Source organism: Truncatella angustata (genome assembly GCF_020726525.1).
Source record: "Truncatella angustata strain MPI-SDFR-AT-0073 chromosome Unknown BKA67scaffold_2, whole genome shotgun sequence".
NCBI classification, from domain to species: domain Eukaryota; kingdom Fungi; phylum Ascomycota; class Sordariomycetes; order Amphisphaeriales; family Sporocadaceae; genus Truncatella; species Truncatella angustata.
In genome coordinates this window covers 2,007,667-2,028,974 of record NW_025763382.1, presented here as the reverse complement: position 1 = coordinate 2,028,974, position 21,308 = coordinate 2,007,667, and the positions used below count along the sequence as shown (strand labels likewise).

Sequence of the window (21,308 nt, the reverse complement as noted above, 5' to 3'; positions counted from 1 at the left end):
CACCGTAGCTCTCGCCGTAGAGGTTGGGTACAGAAAGAGACAGGAGGAAGAAAAGAAGAAGACAAATGGAAGAAAAAAAAGAGCTGTGTACCAGTATCAGCGCAAATAGGAACGGCCAGCATATTACACAGCAGACTAAGAGGATACAACACTGAACCCTTCGTAGTTCTTTTCGATTGAGTTCAGCTGGTGTTGGAGCCGCCCTTGAACCTTAAGTTGTCACGTTGAACACGGCCAGAAGCAAACGACAGGAGGCTGCTTGATCAACCAGATTATCACGCCCAGCACAATCCGGCAAACCCACTGTTGTCCTACATCATTTCATCGATTGACCACTCTGCTTCGGTCCCAGTTCACCCCCCCAGTTGATTTCGCACGCTCACACCACCCGGGAGGTGCCACCTTACTATTGTTTTTCTTCCCCAGGTCGCTAGTGGATAACCTGTCCCCCCCCGACTCGTTTACAAACAACGTCTTCTTGTAATCTCTGTCCTTTGAAATACAAGAAAGCAGTACAAGATGACAGCTGCAGCGGTAGAAGCTTCAAACTCCCTCGTGTCGGACGGGCAGGACGAGATCGGTATGTATACCTACTGACTCGCGTCGATCTGAACTAGCTAACCAACCGTATTTCTCAGGCGTCGTCCAGCTTGATCCCTGGTTGTCACCGTTCAAGGATACTATCAAGCGTCGACACGCCAAAGCCCAGGAATGGATCAAGACGATTGACGACACCGAAGGCGGGTTGGAACAATTCTCGCGAGGTATAGAGAAGTTTGGGTTCAATGTCACCAAAGACAACAGCATCGTCTACAGGGAGTGGGCCCCAGGTGCCACGGAAGCGTACCTCATCGGAGACTTCAATGGCTGGGATCGGGGCTCTCATCCCATGAAGAAGAATGACTATGGAGTATGGGAGATTGTGCTACCCGCCGCCAATGGCGAGCCTGCCATCCCGCACAACTCGAAACTCAAGGTATGCAGAAGCTGCAATGATTTCCATCCATGCTAGCGACTAATAGCCGCCACGACAGATATCCATGACCACACCCAGCGGCGATCGAATCGACCGACTACCAGCCTGGATCAAGTACGTGACTCAAGACCTGTCCGTATCCCCTGCCTACGACGCCCGGTTTTGGAACCCGCCACAGGCCGAGAGATATACCTTCAAGCATGCACGACCAAAGAAGCCTCAAAGCGTCCGCATCTACGAAGCACATGTGGGGATCTCTTCGCCCGAGACACGAGTTGCAACCTTCAAAGAGTTTACCAAGAACATGCTGCCCAGAATCAAGCACTTGGGATACAATGTGATTCAACTGATGGCTGTCATGGAACATGCATACTATGCCAGTTTTGGTTACCAAATCAACAACTTCTTTGCCGCAAGCAGCAGATACGGCACCCCCGAGGATCTCAAAGAGCTTATCGACGAGGCTCACCGTCTAGGGCTTGTCGTGCTGCTCGATGTTGTTCATAGTCATGCTTCCAAGAACGTCTTGGACGGACTGAACGAGTTCGATGGTACGGACCACCTGTACTTCCATGAGGGCGCCAAGGGTCGACACGAGCTTTGGGATAGCCGGCTGTTCAACTACGGTCACCATGAAGTCCTGAGGTTCCTTCTGAGCAACTTGCGCTTTTGGATGGACGAGTACAATTTTGACGGCTTCCGCTTCGATGGTGTCACAAGTATGCTCTACACCCATCATGGTATTGGTACGGGGTTCTCTGGCGGTTACCATGAATACTTTGGCGCGGGAGTGGACGAAGAAGCCGTGGCCTATCTTATGGTTGCGAATGAGTTGCTCCACGACTTATATCCAGAGACAATCACAATTGCAGAAGATGTTTCGGGTATGCCAGCACTGTGTGTTCCACTTTCTCTCGGTGGTGTAGGATTCGACTACCGATTGGCCATGGCTGTTCCGGATATGTGGATTAAGCTCTTGAAGGAGAAGACAGATGACCAATGGGACATGTCAGACATTTGCTGGACTCTGACGAATCGGCGACATGGCGAGAAGACGATTGCTTACGCTGAATCGCATGACCAGGCTCTTGTGGGTGACAAGACCTTGATGATGCATTTATGCGATGCAGAGATGTACACCAACATGTCCACCTTATCCACCTTAACACCTACTATCGATCGTGGTATGGCGTTGCACAAGATGATCCGGCTACTGACCCACGGTCTCGGAGGTGAGGGCTACCTCAACTTCGAAGGAAACGAGTTTGGACATCCCGAATGGCTCGATTTTCCCAGAGAGGGCAATAACAATTCCTTCTGGTACGCTCGTCGCCAGTTAAACCTGCCCGAGGACGACTTACTTCGGTACAAGAGCCTCAACGAGTTCGACCGTCAGATGAACCTCACAGAAGAGAGATATGGCTGGCTGCACACACCCCAGGCTTATATCAGCCTCAAGAACGAGAGCGACAAGGTTGTCGTGTTTGAGCGTGCCGGCGTGGTGTTTGTCTTCAATTTCCACCCAACTAACTCTTACACTGATTATCGTATCGGCATTGAACAGCCTGGTACGTACAAGGTTGTGTTGAACACGGATCGGAAGGAGTTTGGTGGCCACGATCGAATCGATGAAAATACGCGGTTCTTCACTACGCCTATGGAATGGAATGGACGCAAGAACTGGACTCATATCTACAGTCCGGCACGCACTGCATTAATCTTGGCTCTCGAGTAGCTAACATAGGTTGATTGGGTTTTAGACTAGAATATTGGCGCGAATGAATCATTGCATTTTGTCCTAATGATCCCCCGTTTTGTGAAACTGCCAAACCAAGCAAAGCCGCCCGAAACACATGACGAGGCTTGATTTCCTGTTAGCCACTCTTTTCTTTGCTTGTGTCGACTGGTCCGATACCCATCATAGTCAACCGAAACTCCATGTCGAATTCGATCCCGAGAGATACAGCAGTTGACATCGTCATCAGTACTGACAACAAAAGACCCATATCCAAACCAACTTTGCTGCGCACGAACCGATATATTCCGCCCTCGGGCACAGGAGGTGTGACGAAATCTTCTCGTCCGGCCACGTACGTCTGTTTTCGTCGCCAATGCAAGTGGCGATGGTCAGCTTCTGAATAAAACCTCCCATCGGCCATGGACTCCCCGAGTTTCGGGAACGTATTGCCGTCTACGATTCGTTCCGCGAACAAAGCGCAGGTGCTTGTTGTTCTTCTCCACGCGACCGTCCCGATCGCACAATGAGAGAACAGGTAGGCGAACGGAACGAAGCCTGGCCGATGCAGTTGAGACTACCCAGCTTCCGGAGCTATAATGACTCAATCTGTCCGGCATAAGTGACATGTAGAGGTTCTGAAAATGAACAGATCGAAACTTGTGGGAGATGTGTGATTTTACTGAGAAAGTTATGCTTGTAATGATGGTCATGAAATTGGGGGGGGGGGGGAGGTTGAAGGAGAGAGATTTGGGAAACGATTACCAGCGAAGCTTTCAATGAATCAAGGGAAAAGGAATGATGGAGACAATCCGCTGATAGTTTGGATAGCTCAGGGGCAACCTCAACCGTGTTCAGTGCGACGCGGCTGGTCGTTGTGATTACTCGGGTGGCCGCCAAATCTCAAACCAGTGAATGCGTTGTTGCCTACTATTTGACAATTTGCTGGTGTTTTTCATATGCGGCCGAAAGCTAAATAGTCGAGAATTCAAGAGAATGCAAACTGGGTGAAGTGAATCACCACGATATCACTTCTTCGAAAATTCATGAAGCGTTTACCTACATCATGATGGATTTAGCTGGTCTTGCCTGACAATCCTTTACTCCTTGATTGATGAGTTCAGTACACTATCACTCAATCAGCCATTCCTCGACTTCGACGGCCATGCTCCTGCCAATACCCCTGACCACTTCCCAACCGACACCGACTCTCCATCGGCCACCCCTATCCATATCGCCAGCACCAGCACCGGACCCAACTCTGATCAACAGCCTCAAGCTTGCCAGCGTAGCAATGGCCATGCCCACATCAGCGTCAACCCCGCCCACAACCCCTTTTCTGTCGCCGATCTGCTCTTGTCGCAGTGCGACGTAGATGGCCACCATGCGCTCAAGAACAAAGACGCTAGGCCCGAGCAATTTCCTTGCGATCTTACGATGTTTCGACCGCGGGCCACGGTGGGCAGTATTCATGTGACCGCCACCGCGCTTCTTGCGGGCGTGGTGCCATGTGCTGAATAGCGTATGATCATGTCTCGGTGCATTGTGTGAGGCAAGATATGCGGCGACAAGGAGAAGCTTCGCTGTGGGGGGCAGAAGCACCGCAAGGTCTGTGGTTGGGTTTATTTTGGACCCGGATAGCGGTTTGGTGGGCGTGGCGGCTGTTGGTTTTCTAGGCGTGCCGGTTGGTGTTGTAGTTGTGCTCTGCCCTGTTGTGTTCGAGATGGAGGCGAACTGGGACGAAGAAGAGACAATCCCGGGAGCTAGTACGGACTCATCTTGCAACCACACTCGCGCTGCGACAAGGAGCTTGCTGAACTCTCGGGCTTTGTGCGTCCCTGCGGCAACGGGTGCGGTGAAACGAGGCCACAGTATTGTGGTTGCTTGCTTGAGGGACGGCAGCGTTCGGGAGGCGGCACGGGTGAGAGAGTCGTGGACGGCGGCTACGAACCTAGCATATAAATCTGCTGTTTCTTGCTGAGTTGTATTCGGCAAAGCTGGTGGCGGTGAAGCCGAGAGAATAGCCGTATATTGCGGTTTCGTGTATGGCGGAAAGTGTAAGTGTGGCGTCGCGGGCGTACGTAGCAAGGAGGGCAGAGGCGCGGTGAGAATAAAGATTGTGGTCAGGTTGGGAATCTGGCAAGTGTTAAGTCAGTCTATCGTATCGGACAGTAAGGGGTCGAGCATGAACACATACGATCTCAGAGAGCCTCGCAAGGGCTGGGAGCAGTGTAGGCGGCGCTTCCTTCTGGCGATCAATGGCATCAAATACCAAGACAAACCGCCAATCGGTGCCCCTCTGGACATATTTGAGCATCTTGCTCAGTTCCACCGTGAGGGCTGCAAGCGTTTCGCATCTTCCAACCGCCCCTTGCCATTGCAGCGCATCAGCAACGGCGCCAGTTGTCCGCTCGAAAAGATGACGGGCGGTCACGCATTCTGGGGATTTGACAATGGCGTAGGTGAGATCCGTGTCTGTATCCTCGCTCAGTGTGGACAGGAGAGCACTTGTGATTGCGCTCTTCCCGGTTGCCTCAGTACCGTGAATGATCAAGTTGCGACATGGTGCTGCTCGAGGATACACAAGCGTTGCCAAGGATCGAATCTGAGGCTCACGGCTGGGGAATTTGGTGAAGAGAGAGGCGATGAGCTCATCCGGAAGCTGGAAAAGAGAACCCATTGCTCTTCAAGGGCGCAATTGAGGAGCCAATTGTCGTGGGAACGGGGCGTATATCATATAACGTCACTCTTGTATGGTGTTTTCATTGGCTTTGTTCCACTACAGTATGCTAGCTTAACTTACACCTTTGGGAGAGCTCCATGATACATGATTAAGGTAAACCTGAACCGCGTTCTTGGAAAACGCGTGCCCACTAAGCTAGGTTAGGCGGGGTCCGCCAAGTCTTTGCCCTGGGCAACGTTCAACCTACATACAGTACATGCATATGTAGGTACTTGGGATAAACGATAAATGGTTACCTGCCTTGCCTGCTCGTCTCTGAGCATGTACGGAGTAGTAACTGGGGACCATAAAATATACCGATCCAGTTGCAGTATTACCATTCTTATGGTACACCGAAATGTTCCATACACTTTTGTCATCCCGTTTACAAAGCACCACTCTAGAATCATCATGTAGTGCTCGGGCGGTTGTTGGGCTGTGTCCGAGTAAGACGGAGTAAAATAGTCCCTTCAGAGTTACTTATATGCTTACTTTAACGCTTCTAGGTAGTCGGACGAGCTTAACACGGTTAGGTAGTTGCAATTTAGCAAAACTCCAGCTGGGAACACCGAACGCGCATGCGGCGCTGTTCTGTAACTTGTTGGTAGGCCGCCCAATACATGCATATGTACATTCCCTTTAGTGCCGGGAACCGTTAATTGTCGGCGCGGAGTCGGCCTCTCAAACTCTCAAGGATGCCTGCCATGACTGCGCCGCGCCCGACTGGATTAGCGGGTTTAAATCGACCAATACTGTCCTCCTGTCACTCGAGTGTTGACGTAGCCTATACAGGATAGCACCTGAATCCTCCGAACGCAGTGGGATCAACTTGGACCGCTCGAACGTGTCAGATGTGTAGCGAGTACGAGTCCGAGCTGACTTGACCTGATGTGCGCGCTGACTTATGTAGTTCGACAAACATTTCACGCCATGATGAAAGCAGATTTGAATGTTGAACTTGATCTGAATGATCTGGATCTAGACCTGGACTTCGATATCGATGGTCTCGATTCACAAAACTCTGATTTCACTCTACTTGATTCTAGCTCGGGAAATGACCCAGCGACTAAGCTCTTGACCTGGGCAGAGGACGAAGCCACGACAGACAGGCCATATCACAGCAAACGGCCACACAAGAAGTCGAGAGCTGGCTGTAAGCAATGCAAACAAAGGAAGGTCAAGTGCGATGAAGGCAGACCTGCCTGTCGCGCATGTACTCTGCGAAAGGAGACCTGTGTGTACCCACCAGGATCGCAGACCTCTCCATCTTCCAGGTCTGCTAGAGCAGGCTCGGCATCCTCGAGATCACCCAAGTCGTCGAGGGAGCCCTCTCCAGCTTCGCCGGCTGCACGCAATAACATCGACGTCCTAGTCGTGGCAGAACCCATCTTCTGTCCAGTGGGAATGAGCGATGCAGTTGACATGGAGATGCTTTGGTTCTATACAGCAGAAACGTACAACTCTTTCAACATAGAGGGTGGGCGCTCGGGTGCAGTCGATTCCGTGCTTAGGGTCACGATACCCCAGCTTGCCTTCCAGTCGCCATTTCTTATGCAGACTCTCATGGGCCTTTCCGCACTGCATTATAAAAACCTGCGCCAGGAGCTGCCCCCGGAGAAAGCAGCCCATTACCGAGCCAGAGCTTTCGAAGGTTACCGGAGCGCTATAGAGCTCGCGAATCCACAGGATTACCCTGCTTTGCTCGCCTGCTCCTTACTCATGTGCGCCTTGAGTAGCGAGATGTTTCGCGAAGCGGATACGAAGCGACTCTACATCATTGACTGGATGACCGTCTGGAGAGGTATCGGGCTGATTGTCGAGATCATATCACCAAGAACCATCGCCCAGTCCGGATTGGCGGCTTTATTTTACCGTCCACCGATAGATTTGAACAAGTCGCAAAGATGGATTCCAAACAACCTTTTGTTCATGGTGCAGGCGATCCAGCCAGATGACGACGATTATGAACATCAACAGACATATTATGAGGTATTGCGGTACATGGGATCTCTTTACCAAGAGTTGGAAGCGGGATTCAGTCCCATCATGGACTTGAGGGTAATCACCTTCTTTACCTTCATTCCAAAACCCTTTATTCCCCTAGCCAAGGAGTATCGACCACGTGCATTGATCATTCTAGCGCACTACTGTGCCTTCACTAAACAGAATTTGGGCCCCTGGTGGATGAAGGATATAGCAGATCGGCAGATTCAAGAAATCTGCGAAGAGCTTGGTGACGCCTGGGACCACCTTCTGCACATGCCACGAAAGGTCGTGAGCCTGACCGACAGAGTCGAGATTGGGAAAGCTATACTGCAAAACGATACCTGGACACCGCCAGTTCATGATTTATATTCACCAGCGACAAGAGACCCGAGAGTTAAGGAGCTGAAAATGATCAACGACAGCGGGCTCGAAGTTAGGGTCACCGACGATGGATGGGAATTAATGCCGCCTCCTTTGCTCATGAGCAAGTTGAAGATCACAGACCCATACGTTGCAAAAAACGCAATAGTGGGACAAAGAATGACCATGATGGGAGATCTTATTGGCGTACCATCGCCGATAGCTGCCTTTAGTTCTTCATCACCGCAGCGGCCACCGCTGGCTTTTGGTGATGCTCCAGCGTCGCCCAAGCCATTTATGACCGGTGCCGGCCCGGAGTCTGCGGGAATTCTGGACCGAATGTGCTATGATATTCGGGTTGCAGAAGGACGTCTTTCCACAGATGCAGATACCACATAATACAAGGCGAGACTATCTAAGTATGGAGATCTAGATCTGTGCACTACGAGTTCATTATATTTCAGTATAATCCTGACTTGGTGATAGGCACCACATGCTAGTATTTCACCCCCCTTCAAAGATAGTTGTCGAAAGTTGCTCGAAAGGGTTGAAAGGGCGTGACTTGTTCTGTCCATCAGTAGTTATTGTACATTGCTGCGTATAGCAAAGCGTCACGGCCACCGCTAGATGATCACGAGAGACAATCACGACACAGCCATTTGTCATAATAATACTAGTCCAAAAGGGATAGTTTAGGTGCGATGACACACTCCCGATTGTTGAGTGGGTTGGCAAGTTGCTCTATCGACGCAGCAAGGCTTCGATTTGGTGTGATTAGCTAGCTATGCAGCCCGTCACAAGAACCCTGCATGTGGTTGATCTGGATGATGGGCCCTTACTTTATAGCCCTATCGTATGTTTGGGATGAATACTCTTCTTCGAAAGAACTATCCAACATAACGAACACAGGATTGAAGTGACTGTGAATTGCTGATCTGCTCTGCGTCAGCTGCGTATGGATAGGTCGACCACCATCATATTTAGTTCGGTGTCAGTTGCATCAGTCGAGGAAGTCGGCGCGGAGAATAGCCCTCGATGGGTACGTATCAAATCGTCTACTCTCAGAAATCTCCATGGCGCAAATCACTGCACAACAAGGATCCAATACTTCGCGACACTTGAGCATTCTTCAAAATCGGGGGCGAAGGCCTTATCTGTAATACGTCGAGCTTAGGACTTCCTTGGAATGGGCAAAGTGGCAGAGATTACCCTAGCATAGCTAGACCGATACTTGATGTTGTGCAGAGCCTATGGTGGTGCCCTGCTGAGTATGAGCAAGATTACACTGCTTCGGACGAGATCAATGAACAAGTCTGAACCACCATTGAATAGCGATGAATCCGATTCCTTTCTTAATACTGATACTGCTGAGGAATATTCAAGCACCTAAGCCATCATCTAAACAGCAATCATGTCAATTAAAAAAAAACCCCCATACAAATCAGCACTTTTACATTCATCTTGATTCATTCTCGTCTCAAGTCCCAATATGAGCTATAATATCGGCCGTAGCCAAAGTGCCATAACACTATGTATCATCCAAACTTAACGTATAGCCGAAGCATCACTTCCTTTTCATCTCAAAATATGTGAATAATAATGCCCCGGTAATCTGATTGAGCCCACCTTGAATGCAAAAAGCCCAGAATTCGAAGTGTCCAAAGCCTCGTGAACAAGAATCGTTTCCCCAATCCAAAGTCCATCCCCAAGAGAGGCGCCTAATAATAATGATACAGCCAGCCATTACATATGTTGCAAGCATGTGCCTGGACCGCTGTGGCAAGCGGGTCCTTCTAAATAAAAATCAACGTCACCTTGGGCTCAATGGGCTTTTGCCTGGACCCATTGCTCTTCTCAGTTGTCTAAGTTCTTCCTCGATCTTCCTCCTGTTCATTTGTTCGTTCTAAAATGAGAAATGTTAGTGATTGGTTCTAGTACATGGACTGATAGAGTGGGAAATAATTTTTTGCAAGACGTACCCTAAGCTGCTCCTCGTGTTTCTTACGCTCAGACCTCAATGCATCTCTGTATGAATCAGTTAGGATGCTTGCGTTGGGCCGTCCACTTGGCGACAGTGGCATGGATGTAGCCTTGAGCTTCTCTTGGTCAAGCGCATCTTGAAGTTGTTCCTTGTCTTTCCGAGCTCGCTGGTTAGCCTTATCGAGTTCAGACTCGAGTTCAGCAATCTTCGTTTCAGCCTCTATAGCCTGTTTGGTGATGTCCTTGAGATCAGAGACAGTACCCTCGAGCTCCTTTTCTAGCTGGTTGATACGGGGTTGCAATCTATCGACTCTGGCCTGCAATTTGGCTGTCTCAGCGCCGTTGTATAAGGCCGCGGCATCGGCAGCACGCTCACGACGACTACCATAGGCACCATCGAGCTCGGCTTTAGCGAGTGTTGCCTCGATCTTGAATTCTGCGAGCTGGCCAATCGTCTCGTCAAGTTCGTCCTGTTTGTCTTTGATCTCTCGCTCCTTATTTAAGACTAGCTTGTCGGCCTCGTCCCTAGCGTTGTTGGCCTGTTGGAGTTGGGCGGTGATCATGGCAATATTTGCTTCTGCCGCGGAGAGGCGCATCTGCATGTCCTTCGTGCTGGCCTCAAGTGCCGAAACCTGAGCGTTGCGTTCCTTAAGCTGACTCTGTGCTTCTTTGGCAGCGTCTTGTGCCTTCTTAGCAGCCGTGGATTGCTCTTCGCCAGATCGCGCCAGGTTGCTTTGGTGAGTTTCGTAATTGGCAAGCGCTTCAGACAACTGTCGACGAACATCGTGGGCATCCTTCTCTACACGGTCAAGGGCCATGCGAGATTCCTCGAGCTCGGCTGCCTTGGCGCTAAGCGCATCATCCTTCTCACTGTCCGACTTGTTGTTTAGCTCGCGTTGCTGCTTGATCTGTCTTTTAAGCACGGCCTTCTGCTCCTTGAGCTTCGTGGCCTCAGCATACAGCCACTGGACTTTGGTGGAGAAGGCGCTGAGAGAATACGTCTCGTCAGGATCGAAGGGGCCTTCTGTGTCTGACATGTCATCGTCTTCAACTCGGAGACCTTTGTCAATACGAGTTGCTCTCCTATCCTGATTTTGCGCTTGAATATCAGCGTAGCCTGCCTGGATGATGTCCCATAGCCCCATCAGAATTGCATCATTTTGCTCGCCCTTCTGCCTATCAGCAGCACCAGCCAAGGATTTCTCGTTGGCCGTCTGAAGTACTGACTCAAACGCCGATAGCGCCTGATGCATGTATTGAATCTGCTCATCAAATCCAGCATCAGACACTGGTGGGTCTGGGTATGTGCTTGTTTGGGAAAGTAAATCTCGAACCCGAGCACCAAGATCGTTGACCGCCTCCGTAGCCTCGCGGCTATTTCCTGTCCCCTCTCCAATGAGCACGACTGCCTTCTCAAGGTAATCGAGATGACTGTTGAGCAAGTCGCCAGGCTCAAGTTGGCCAGAAGGGGGATTGCTATAGTTGCCGTTTTTCACTGGATCTGTCCTCACAACCACCTGTCGTAACTGGTCGTTGAATGTTTCTAGTTTTCGTTCTGTATCGGAAATCAAGCGCCACTGGTTCGTTCCCTCCTGCTTGAGCTCCTCCAACTCTGCACTGAGGGATGCATTTTGTCGCCTCAGAGAACCCGTTTCCTGCTGTAGTGAATAGTTTTCGTCGCGCAACCTTTCCGTTTCCTCAGTGAGCTGTTTATGTTGTTCTCGAACAGGTGACTTGAGGGGTATTTCAATGATGTTTGGAGGGGCGCGAGTACTGTTGAACGCATCGTCGAAAGATCGGTTCCAGGAATCATCTTCAAAGAGAGGCACGTCATCTGGTTCCATGCTGTTCCTACCGTTTGAGGTGTACATGCTCTCTGGACTTGCTGGGATGCCGTTGACGAGAGGGGCTCTCGGCGTCCGTGTTCCCCTGTTCTTGTTCTTGCTAGGGGCTTTGTGTGTCATCTGCAGGATGCCGGCCGTGTGTTCCAGCAATCTCCTTTGTGGCTCTATGATCCGTCTCTCCAGAACCCAGAGTTCTGAGGCGAGCTCCTCACACCTCTTTTGTATGGCGTCACGCTCTGCTTCAACCTCCGACGCAGAACTACTACTACTGTTGCGGTTCCCAAGCAGGCTTCTCCGCTTCCCCGAGGCGGGTGAGTACAGGCGGGCCATGGAAATGGCGGCATCTCGGTATTTTGACTGTACGGCCAGGTTTGATCGCGTCTGATCGATCATCTGGGACAGCATTCGGACTTGTTTCTTCAGGTCGTCTACCTCTTCTTGAGAAAGGATCTCATATTCCCTGCTGTCGTACAGAGCGGTCTCTGTGAGCAGATGTACCTGTACAGGGTCCTTGAGGTCTACAAGGACCGAACTCTGCATTCTGTCGGCATTCATCTGTCAGGTGTTAGTGACGCTGGGCGGACGCGCCTATGGCGGTGGGCATGTGTGAAAGTGCCATACAGGGTTAAAGCGCGGGTTTTCGGGCTGGAAATCATTCAAAGCATCCTGCCTATATCTGTCGACTAGAGCCTGACCCTTGGGAGCACTCAAAGGGCTGGGCATTTGTGGCCGCCCATTGAAGCCATTCAACTCTCTACCCGAAACGCCGTTCATGTTCGTTCTATTTGTTGCTGGCAAAGTGATGCGCTCTTATTCAAAAAGACATGATCCAACTGGAGAGGCAGAGAAGGGCCCAGGCCGAGAGATTCGTTCGTCCGACACGGGGGTATCACGGTAAAGCAATCGCTCTTCGCTTCAAGGACAAAACTTGTGGGACGGACGGTGTTATTATACGGAGGCACGGCGCTCAAAAGAAAAGATGGGAAAAAAGGAAAAGGATAACGCAAAACGACACGGCAATTAACCAAGAAACGTTTGAACCGAGCAATTAGGTTAGGATGAGGGACGGCATATCCAAAAGAAGGAGAGGCTGGTTGCAAGCGTGTGTATGTAGGAAGTGATCGGGAAAGGAGGCTTTGGACGCTTTTCGATGTACTAAGTCTGAGTCTGGATTCGACGATGCGGTCCCCCCCGACTCAACTCAAAGCGTCTTAACTCGAGCGTCTTGCATCAAGCGTCTCTCCCCCCGAATTGAAAGGTGAACCGCCGGCTGGATGCAGAGGAGAGCCAGCATCCCCTGTTTGGCATGGGCAATGACAAGTGGGCTGCCTTCCATTTCTGGCCCAAATTAGATTCGTAGCGCCTATTTCTGCTAGCTGTGTTGGGTAATGGCCGTGCATGGCCTCTACAGAGTCAACAGAATTAGCAGAATCACACAACCCGTGTGGCTGGGCTGCAGTCCGTTGGCTTTCAAGTTTTAAGGTAATCTTGGAACCAACAGTGCACCTAGAAATTCCGAGGGGTTCTTTTTAGGTACTGTAAAGTCTGTCTGTCCTCCTTTACTGCTGTGGCCTGCCAAACACACACACTTGACACACCGTTGTTCCTGGCATCTGCCGATGATGGGGCGCTCGACCCCTACTGTACTGTACTGTACATAGACATATCCCGCCCTTGCGACTGCATCTCCCATGTTTTACTGGGGACGCCCCTGGGCCATGACTGAACATGCCGAACTATGAGTTGCTTACACAGTAAGGTCATATGTAGCTGTAAGACATCATTCCACCTTAAAACCCATACATTATTTACATCATGCTAGCTATCTGTCTCGGTACTGAAAGTGCGACGAACACCACGTCCGCCTCTTTCTTTTTTTTTTTCTTTCCCTTTTTTTTTTCTCTCTCTTTTTCGTTCGGGTTTTTTCCTTGGCGCGAAGTGGGAGTTTGCGGGATGCAGTGCCTTGCAATTTCGGGCCACATGTCACTTTGGACACTGGGATCTGCCTTCGAAGGAAGACCGAAGGAGCTGACGAGCTTTCGCCTCAACCCAAGGCTGTGCTTCCAACTACGCCATTGGGGGCCTCATGTTATAGAATACCAAGAAAATGATGTTGAATTTGGATATATTTAGCTCATCGACCAGAGCTTTTTGCCGGTTGTCCCTAAAGCCGCCCTCGAAGCCAGGATCGCCTGACGGATGCATATGGGACAGGTTGATCATTGCTCATGAATAATCAGAGCAACCTTTGCTGGAGAACTTTCTTAGCCTTTACACAGCCTCAGAGGGAGATGCAAACATGCCACTCGATATGTAATTGGGCTCCCGTGGCCCTTCCGACAGTCTAGAAACTGGACCCCGTCAGGAACAGTAGCAGAGCTTCGCGCCATAGGGTTGAGCAGCAGCTCCTTTGCTATTTCAGATAGCTCCTCTGAACTGATCTACAATCTGCTGACCTATGTTGCGGCGCCTGCCTACCTCTCCACCATCGTTGTTCTCGATACCTGTTGCGCTGGCCGCTGTCCCCTCTCCTTCTAGCCTTCTTCTGAGACCTTCGAACTCTTCGCTTCTCTTCTGCGTGCGAATTCCAACCATCCAGCCGGGTATTCTCCATCTGGTGAGGGATCTAGGGAGCATCTCCAGCCTCCAGGCATAACCTACAACCCAGCCAATTAATGCTCCCAGCAGCGAGCCTGGCCATTGGAAGAAAGCAAGTTGAACCGCAAGTAGGTATTTATACGACTTATCCGACAAGGTAACACCCTGAAACTGATCGGTCGGAGAGGCTGAGGTGGCTATCCGGTACTTGTACATGTGGGGGACGGTGGCATGGTATTGAGCCAGTATGGCGAATATGATCGGAGTTGGGCCTGCAGGCAAGTAGTTGAAGAGGCCCCAAGTCAACGGTCTCAAAATGAATGCGAGAATGCCTGTCGGTAGTATACTTGTGAACAGCGACGTGACAATAAGGAATGACTACATAACCTCTGGTCAGCAGATATCCATGTCAATTAAGTGTGCATGTGTTCCAGACGGACAGAACTTACTGCGTACTTCCGCGACCCCCACATATGCTCAACGACTCTGAGGCTGTAGAGAGTCATTGCGCCAAACAATACCTCTGAGGAATTGGTGTAGCACAACTGGTAGATGAGTGCGCGCCATGTTTGGTGAAAGCGCCAGAGATGAAGGTCAACCAAGATGTAGAAGTAGTGCTTCAGATCCAGCAGGCTAACGGCTACGGAGATGCCTATCAAACCGTAGACCATAACCCTGGAGACGGGCGCATTCGTGAAGGACATGGTGATGCGCTTGCCTGGTTACCAGCTCATGGCAAGTTTCCGGAGACGCCAACGCTAGTCGTGTACCTGCAGGTGAGTACGATACCGCAACAGTACACAGCACAGCACAGCATAGCACACCATGAAGAACCCAAATATCGCCGCGTTGTACGATGTTGTCGCTCACAGTCGTTGATCTAAGCTGAGGGTGATGGTGGATGTGGCCAGTTCCTGCGCACGCCTGCAATTAAATGCAAGGGCTGTCCAAGATGGTGGGGCGCATGGTCTGGTACCTACATACGGTACAGCAAACTGGAAGCTGTGACCGCCTCCGGAAGTATTTAGAAAGCGCATCACCCATACGAATGAGACACGAAGCTTGCGAGGCAGACAGTCGGCTCGATCTCATCAGGTGCGTCTTGTATTATGTGCAGCAGTGAGCGTTGTATAGACATCAACAAATACGGCCTGCATGGAACATTTGCATGTATGTATTCGACATGTTTTCAGCTATGAGTGACATCATTCTTCAGGTCGTTGTGACACTTTTCGACACGACTCAGCGGCGCAAAGCAAGTACAATGCGCTCTTGAGCATTCCGTTTGACTCTACTGGAAGAAACCCGGGTGAGCTCAAGCGTTGTTAGTAAGGGCCACATGGGAATTGCACACTGATAAATTCGCGGCCTCGAGATTGTTGCCCGGCCGTCCAAAAGCCCAAAAGTCTGGAACGGACGAAGAGCTGTAACCTACTGTAGGTTAGCAGGGCCTGCAGGGTCCTGTACTGTAGAAAGGGTTCTGTAGATCTTTCAGCCGGGCCCAAGCTTGCACAGCTTGCCACCAGTCCCTCCATCCACCACTCAGATTCGCACCCAAGCCTCTTAAGAACACGACGCTCCTGAAAAGTATACCAAGATCTTGCCTCGGCACCGATAGTCGTCGTAATACCCCTAATAATGTTCTGCACATAGCCATCTCTCGCTCATTACAGCTTTGCGCTCCTTTGATATTTTCGTTTTTGTCTTGGCCCGTACCTGACCTGACCGTATGATTCCCGACACCACGTTTGCGATCGCGACGCTATCACCAAGAGTTCGGCACGCAACACAGCCGTGGGACCAATCAACATTGCGAACAATATGTCTTCCAGCCTGAGCAAATGGCTTCTCACCTCGCCACCGATAGAATGGGCGTTAAAGAACGCGAGAGAGCTACTCATTGGGACTTTGCGCCAGGGTCCTATTCCGCAACACGTCGCCTTTGAGATGGACGGCAACAGACGATTCGCCAAGAACCATCACATCGAAGCGATAGAAGGTCACAATCTGGGATTCGAGGCGCTGGCGAGGGTCTTGGAGATATGCTACAAGTGTGGTGTCAAGGTCGTCACTGTGTACGCCTTCAGCATCGAGAACTTCAATCGGCCCAAGTCAGAGGTCGGAGGACTGATGAAGATGGCCAAGATCAAGCTGGAGCAACTGTGTCAACATGGGGAGCTTCTGGACCGTTACGGAGCAAGTATACGCGTCCTTGGGGAGCGAGACTTGATCCCTGCGGATGTCTTACCGTTTGTCGACAAGGCTGTTGAGATGACAAAACATAACAAGAAGTGAGTTCGCCCGACAAGACCATCGTATATACTTGGGAGGCTGACAAGAAATCAGCGCTGTTCTGAACATCTGCTTTCCATATACATCAAGAGCCGAGATGACACATGCTATAAAAGCAACAGTGGAGGAGTTCTCGTCGCCGCCACAACAGCCTTCCACGCCATTTTCGCAGGCACGTATCACCCAATCGATCAAGTCGAATCAGCTGAGGAATTCGGATTCGACGTCATCTCGTGATGTTTCTTCCGACGAGCACACCAAGTCAGACGCAGATGAATCCATCTCGACGGACACAACCCTGAATCCCGACTCGCCGCGCCATGGGCCCCAGGCAGAAAAGCCGAGATCCATCGAGTTCAAAGACAAAGAGACTATCACGGCCGAGACCTTGGACAGCCATATGTATACGGGTGACAGCCCGCCACTCGATATATTTGTTCGGACTAGTGGAGTGATGCGGTTGAGCGACTTCATGCTGTGGCAATGTCACGAAAACACGCATATCTTCTTCTTGAGGTGCTTCTGGCCCGAGTTCGATTTGTGGCACTTTGTCCCTGTCCTTGTGGAATGGCAATGGCGACAGAAGCAGCTGGGTAGAGAAGGCCAGGCGGGACGACGAATCAAGACCGAATAAGACATGCGTCCAGTCAAGGAGAAACAAGGAAAAGAAAAGCAAAACAAAGAACAAGCGGACTGCCCTTCTGAGAGCTTGCCGCTAGACAGGCGATACCACTGATAGATGTCGACCATTGGGCACGATAGCTGGAGTTATTGCGCGGGCGTTTCCGGCAGCTTGTGCAGGTCAGGCGAATATGGCTGTTATACTACAGCTTTGTGGTAATTAATACCAGATGCGCCTCTTATTTAATTATCTGTTTGCTTGCTTGCTTGCTTGCTTGTCTGTCTGTTTGTTGTGGTGTACAAGTCAAGCAAGTGTTGGTTTGCTGGAGTGCCCCGTCTTATATCATTATTAATCGAGTCACCACCTAGGTGGCTTTGTGCTTTGTTCATTGCCTTCTAGTACCTGGCGGTTAGGCATGCAAATATGGCCCATGTCGCATGCTGCTCACCGGGGCCCATTTGATCTCGAGTGTACATACCTATTATTCTGAATGGCTCCATTGTTATTGTACGAAACCATCTGCAGTGGTGGCGGCACAGATACAACTTAGCTGTTTGCACTGGCTCTTGCATACGGCACCTATGTACGAACCCGTACGGTATGTAGACAGACTGCTTGCGGACTTTGTAAACTTGCAGAATCTCAAACCCATACGGTAGGCTTGTATGTATACGGTATACCTAATGGATCGCAATCCCGAGTGACCCCACATGACGTTACTCTCCCGCTCGCTCCAGCCTCCCAAGCCTGAAGTCATGGGGGCTCTTCTTATCTTATCAAGACGGAATAACCAAGTCCGATGCGGAACCCCCTTCGTCAACCTACCAATGAACAGGGAATTTGGGTCATTCTCCCAGTTTGGTTGAGTACGTACAGCATGTGAGTTATGTATGTAACTTAGTTACAGACTTGGTGTAGCGCTTGTGCTTATGATTGTGCTCGTGCTCGTGCTCGGCTCAGTCGCGGGCACTGGGAGCTTTCTCTTGCAATTGCACTTGCACTTGCACTTGCATTCTGCGCGACAACCTCTACACTGTCTTCATGTGATTTCCGCCAGCTCTTGCGTTTCTACGCATCGCAAAATGACTTAACACTTAGCCACGAAACTTGTCATCCCAAAGAATTTCTACCCTTCTCACAATTTTGCTGTCGACGCCCCCAGGACAAGACCCAGGCAGACCTCACCTTTCTGACTTCAACTTGGCGTCCCGCCTTCGACTACAATTACGAATTCCTATTCCACCATTGTGCCGACCCTTCCTCTCACGGCCGACACTTTCCTCCGAGTACAATGAAAACGGCAAAGCCTTCTCAACCAGAGCCCATAGCTGGCACTGGTGCGGCCACTTCGAGTCGCCGCCAACCAGCGCGACAAGCTCGTACCAACCCGCCTCGATCCTCTCTCCTGGCCGGTCCGGTGGCTGGCCGAGATGCTCACGGCCATGACCAGCCTATCGACATCTTTCCCGCTATAACGCATTTCACTGATGCTATAACATCGCTGCCCAAAGACCTCGTGCGCCATTTCACACTCCTGAAAGAGGTCGACGCCAAGATCTTCCAGCCGGAAGAGAAGCTCTTCCAGCTTGTGGGGGACGCTCTGAAATCGAGCCCGCCCGAGCCCAGGGTCGTCAGCGACGGCTCCAGTAGCATTGCGCCTACGTCGGCGCCCATGAGCGCTCAGAACAGCATTAATGGGAGTCTGCCAGCTGCGCCCTCCAATGACCCCAACTACAACGCCGCCATCTATGGCCCTGAAAATGTACCCCGCCGGCAACTATTTCGCGAAACCGCTTTTAAAATACAAGAGATGCTTGTATCACTAGAAGAGAAGAACCACGTTATATCCACGGCGAATGAGGCTCTCTCGAAACATCTTGCCCGCATTGACAACGTATGGCCACACCTCCAAGGCGAATTCAGCGACGAGGCCAAATGGGGAAGCAACACACATTGGGCATACCCAGAGAACAGAATCAGCCGGGCGAATGCTACTGAGCGCTCGCGACGAGATGGCGCGCAAGCTATTACCGCCGCCGCTCAAGCGCTAGCCGAAGAAGCTGCCGCCAGGACCGAGGCAAGGAAACAAGCAGTAGCAGCCAAGAAAAAGCAGCACCAAGACTCGGACGTTGATGCTGAGCACGAGAAGAAAGGAGAAACCACCAAGAAGGCCGGCAAGTCACGGAAAGCAGCTGAAGCCAGTGCGCCCATCGGTCTGGGCATCACCACAGAGACCAACGGCAACCCTCCGCCCAAGAAACGGAGAGTCAACAATGATAAGGACAAGGACAAGGACAAGGCTACAACAAACGGAGGCCAGCCTATGGAGCGCGCCCTGAGTAGTGTGTTCGGCAATAACAACAACCCTAGCTCTTCGTCGAAAACGAAGAACTCAAGCCCACGGGCTACGCCGGCACCAGATGCAGCCGCGTCCAAGAAACGTAAGGCCTTACCCACAGTTAATGGTGGCAGTCAGTCCAAGAAGAGGTGAGTTCTATGCATTCGGGCGTGGATGTTCTGTCTGAGTATTTCTAACCGTATTTAGCAAAAATGGGTTGCCGACAGCACTCTCTCCCTCAGTCACCTCCTCTCCAATTGTACCAAACTTTGATCCTCGAACCATTGGGCGCAATTCTCCAGTGCCGGTTCCTGTTCTTGCTCGCCCAGCAGCTTCGCGAGCCAGAAACAATTCCACTGCCTCGAACCTTGCCCAGAGACCCTCATCATCTGCGTCAAACAGACCCAATGGGACTGCGGTTCCTCTGCCAGAGCTACCTACAGTGCTGAGTGGACGAGTTGTAATTGAGACCAAACCAACCAAGGAGACGCCGATACCTGTTAAAATCGAAAATGTGCCCAAGGAAGATATACCCCAACCTCCTATCGTGGCAAACACGACGCAAAACGGCAGTAGGAAAAACTCAATCGCAAAAGAAGACGCTGAGCCGAAGGCCGAGGCCGTGCAAACTCCGGTGCAGACTGTAACGAGTGTAGTTACTACCAAGAGTGGACGGGCTAGCAAACCCTCAACTCCTGCTCTGGGCAACTTTCCAGAGGCTGCAAGATCTAGATCATCCAGAAATACACAGGCTGGTGGCGCGAAACGCAGCCACAAAAAGGGTGCATCGATACAAGCTGCACTCGCTGCTCAAACCGTTGATGAAGATGCAAACGGTAGCGCTCACGGCGACGATGAAGGTGACATTGACGCAAATGAGCCTCGATATTGCTATTGTAATGGGGTCTCCTATGGCGAAATGGTGGCCTGCGACGCCGATGATTGCGAAAAGGAGTGGTTCCATCTTGGCTGTGTTGGCTTGCGGTCAGCCCCAAGTTCAAGCAGTAAGTCGATCGCGCATCACCTCGTGCAACCTCGAAATAGACGCTGACTCCAGTTATAGCAAAATGGTATTGTGACAATTGCAAAATCCGCATGAAGAACGGCAAGAAAGTGAACGGCAGGTAGCAAATTCATGGCTGATATTTGCCTTGATTGACTGATCCTGCTCAATCTCCATGGAATTACGGCGTTTCGCATTGAAAGGCGTCTGGGAGCGGGGGATATACCTACAGAATATCTGGGCAACTTACTTCGATAATCGGCGCTCACCTGGATACGCACGCACAGCACCAATTGCTAGATGAATATGACCGGCGTTGCGGATTTATGACAAGAACGGGCTCAACCAATCTGTGGCTGCTGAACAGTCATAATTAGGTATGATATGAAGTTTTGGCAACATGTATTGGGGTTCAATGGGGCGGTAACGGACAGCACGGCAGAGCTGTACACTGCATACCATCCAGTAGACATGATTAATGCTAGGTCGGTATGAACGACGTTCCTCTGGACACCAATGTCACAATTCCTGATCTTGCTTCTTTTCTCATGAATAAGAACACTTCAATGCGGAATATACAAGACTTCAATTGCAGAACATCGTGGTTGTGTCCGAGGAAATGCTCATTTCGGGCCCTCGTGCAACGCTGCACGAATGATGCGTTATGAGCCGCAGGGTTATGCACGGCATGCGGCACCACCACCGGATTGGTCGGCAAGCCTTGCGACAGGTTTTAAACGACCCCTGAACCTGAACGACATTGCTGACTAGTATGGCGTATGCCGAGCTCTGATATCATAAAAGAAATCACTGAATCACAGGCAGGCCCAAAAAGGAATACCAGTTAACTGA

General features: G+C 50.9%; 7 protein-coding genes across 7 annotated transcripts; 4 read left to right on the top strand and 3 right to left on the bottom strand.

The window, feature by feature from the left end:
• The first annotated feature begins 321 nt into the window (after positions 1 to 321).
• BKA67DRAFT_169587 (1,4-alpha-glucan-branching enzyme) lies at positions 322 to 2,781 on the top strand. Its single transcript, XM_046095212.1, has 3 exons — positions 322 to 580; positions 639 to 976; positions 1,035 to 2,781. Exons 1-3 carry the CDS (start codon positions 520 to 522, stop codon positions 2,709 to 2,711), a joined length of 2,076 nt encoding a protein of 691 aa, XP_045961033.1. The 5' UTR covers positions 322 to 519; the 3' UTR covers positions 2,712 to 2,781.
• A 688-nt stretch (positions 2,782 to 3,469) lies between these two features.
• BKA67DRAFT_688189 (origin recognition complex subunit 5 C-terminus-domain-containing protein) lies at positions 3,470 to 5,618 on the bottom strand. The gene is made up of 2 exons (XM_046109068.1): positions 4,909 to 5,618; positions 3,470 to 4,847 (listed from the first exon to the last, which is right to left on the bottom strand). Exons 1-2 carry the CDS (start codon positions 5,389 to 5,391, stop codon positions 3,843 to 3,845), a joined length of 1,488 nt encoding a protein of 495 aa, XP_045961032.1. The 5' UTR covers positions 5,392 to 5,618; the 3' UTR covers positions 3,470 to 3,842.
• A 745-nt stretch (positions 5,619 to 6,363) lies between these two features.
• Positions 6,364 to 8,178, top strand: BKA67DRAFT_532049 (uncharacterized protein; the record flags this gene model as incomplete). Its single annotated transcript, XM_046099475.1, has 1 exon — positions 6,364 to 8,178. The coding sequence occupies one exon, from the start codon at positions 6,364 to 6,366 to the stop codon at positions 8,176 to 8,178; it is 1,815 nt and encodes a 604-aa protein (XP_045961031.1).
• A 1,411-nt stretch (positions 8,179 to 9,589) lies between these two features.
• BKA67DRAFT_655105 (Up-regulated during septation-domain-containing protein) lies at positions 9,590 to 12,377 on the bottom strand (the record flags this gene model as incomplete). The annotated part of the gene is made up of 3 exons (XM_046106687.1): positions 9,590 to 9,682; positions 9,759 to 12,158; positions 12,225 to 12,377. 3 exons carry the CDS (start codon positions 12,375 to 12,377, stop codon positions 9,590 to 9,592), a joined length of 2,646 nt encoding a protein of 881 aa, XP_045961030.1.
• A 1,644-nt stretch (positions 12,378 to 14,021) lies between these two features.
• On the bottom strand, positions 14,022 to 14,905 carry BKA67DRAFT_532047 (uncharacterized protein; the record flags this gene model as incomplete). Its single annotated transcript, XM_046099474.1, has 2 exons — positions 14,022 to 14,579; positions 14,651 to 14,905. The coding sequence occupies 2 exons, from the start codon at positions 14,903 to 14,905 to the stop codon at positions 14,022 to 14,024; spliced, it is 813 nt and encodes a 270-aa protein (XP_045961029.1).
• A 1,117-nt stretch (positions 14,906 to 16,022) lies between these two features.
• On the top strand, positions 16,023 to 17,127 carry BKA67DRAFT_590637 (putative cis-prenyltransferase; the record flags this gene model as incomplete). Its single annotated transcript, XM_046104608.1, has 3 exons — positions 16,023 to 16,492; positions 16,548 to 16,614; positions 16,825 to 17,127. The coding sequence occupies 3 exons, from the start codon at positions 16,023 to 16,025 to the stop codon at positions 17,125 to 17,127; spliced, it is 840 nt and encodes a 279-aa protein (XP_045961028.1).
• Positions 17,128 to 18,406: 1,279 nt separating this feature from the next.
• Positions 18,407 to 20,581, top strand: BKA67DRAFT_655102 (uncharacterized protein; the record flags this gene model as incomplete). The annotated part of the gene is made up of 3 exons (XM_046106686.1): positions 18,407 to 19,602; positions 19,661 to 20,457; positions 20,517 to 20,581. The coding sequence occupies 3 exons, from the start codon at positions 18,407 to 18,409 to the stop codon at positions 20,579 to 20,581; spliced, it is 2,058 nt and encodes a 685-aa protein (XP_045961027.1).
• Positions 20,582 to 21,308: the final 727 nt, after the last annotated feature.

Coding starts and splice junctions, on each gene's coding strand:
- BKA67DRAFT_169587 (XM_046095212.1), top strand. CDS start 520: ATGACAGCTGCAGCGGTAGAAGCTTCAAACTCCCTCGTGTCGGACGGG. Junction 581..638: donor GGACGGGCAGGACGAGATCG/GTATGTATACCT, acceptor CGTATTTCTCAG/GCGTCGTCCAGCTTGATCCC. Junction 977..1,034: donor CGCACAACTCGAAACTCAAG/GTATGCAGAAGC, acceptor CCGCCACGACAG/ATATCCATGACCACACCCAG.
- BKA67DRAFT_688189 (XM_046109068.1), bottom strand. CDS start 5,391: ATGGGTTCTCTTTTCCAGCTTCCGGATGAGCTCATCGCCTCTCTCTTC. Junction 4,848..4,908: donor TTGCGAGGCTCTCTGAGATC/GTATGTGTTCAT, acceptor AACACTTGCCAG/ATTCCCAACCTGACCACAAT.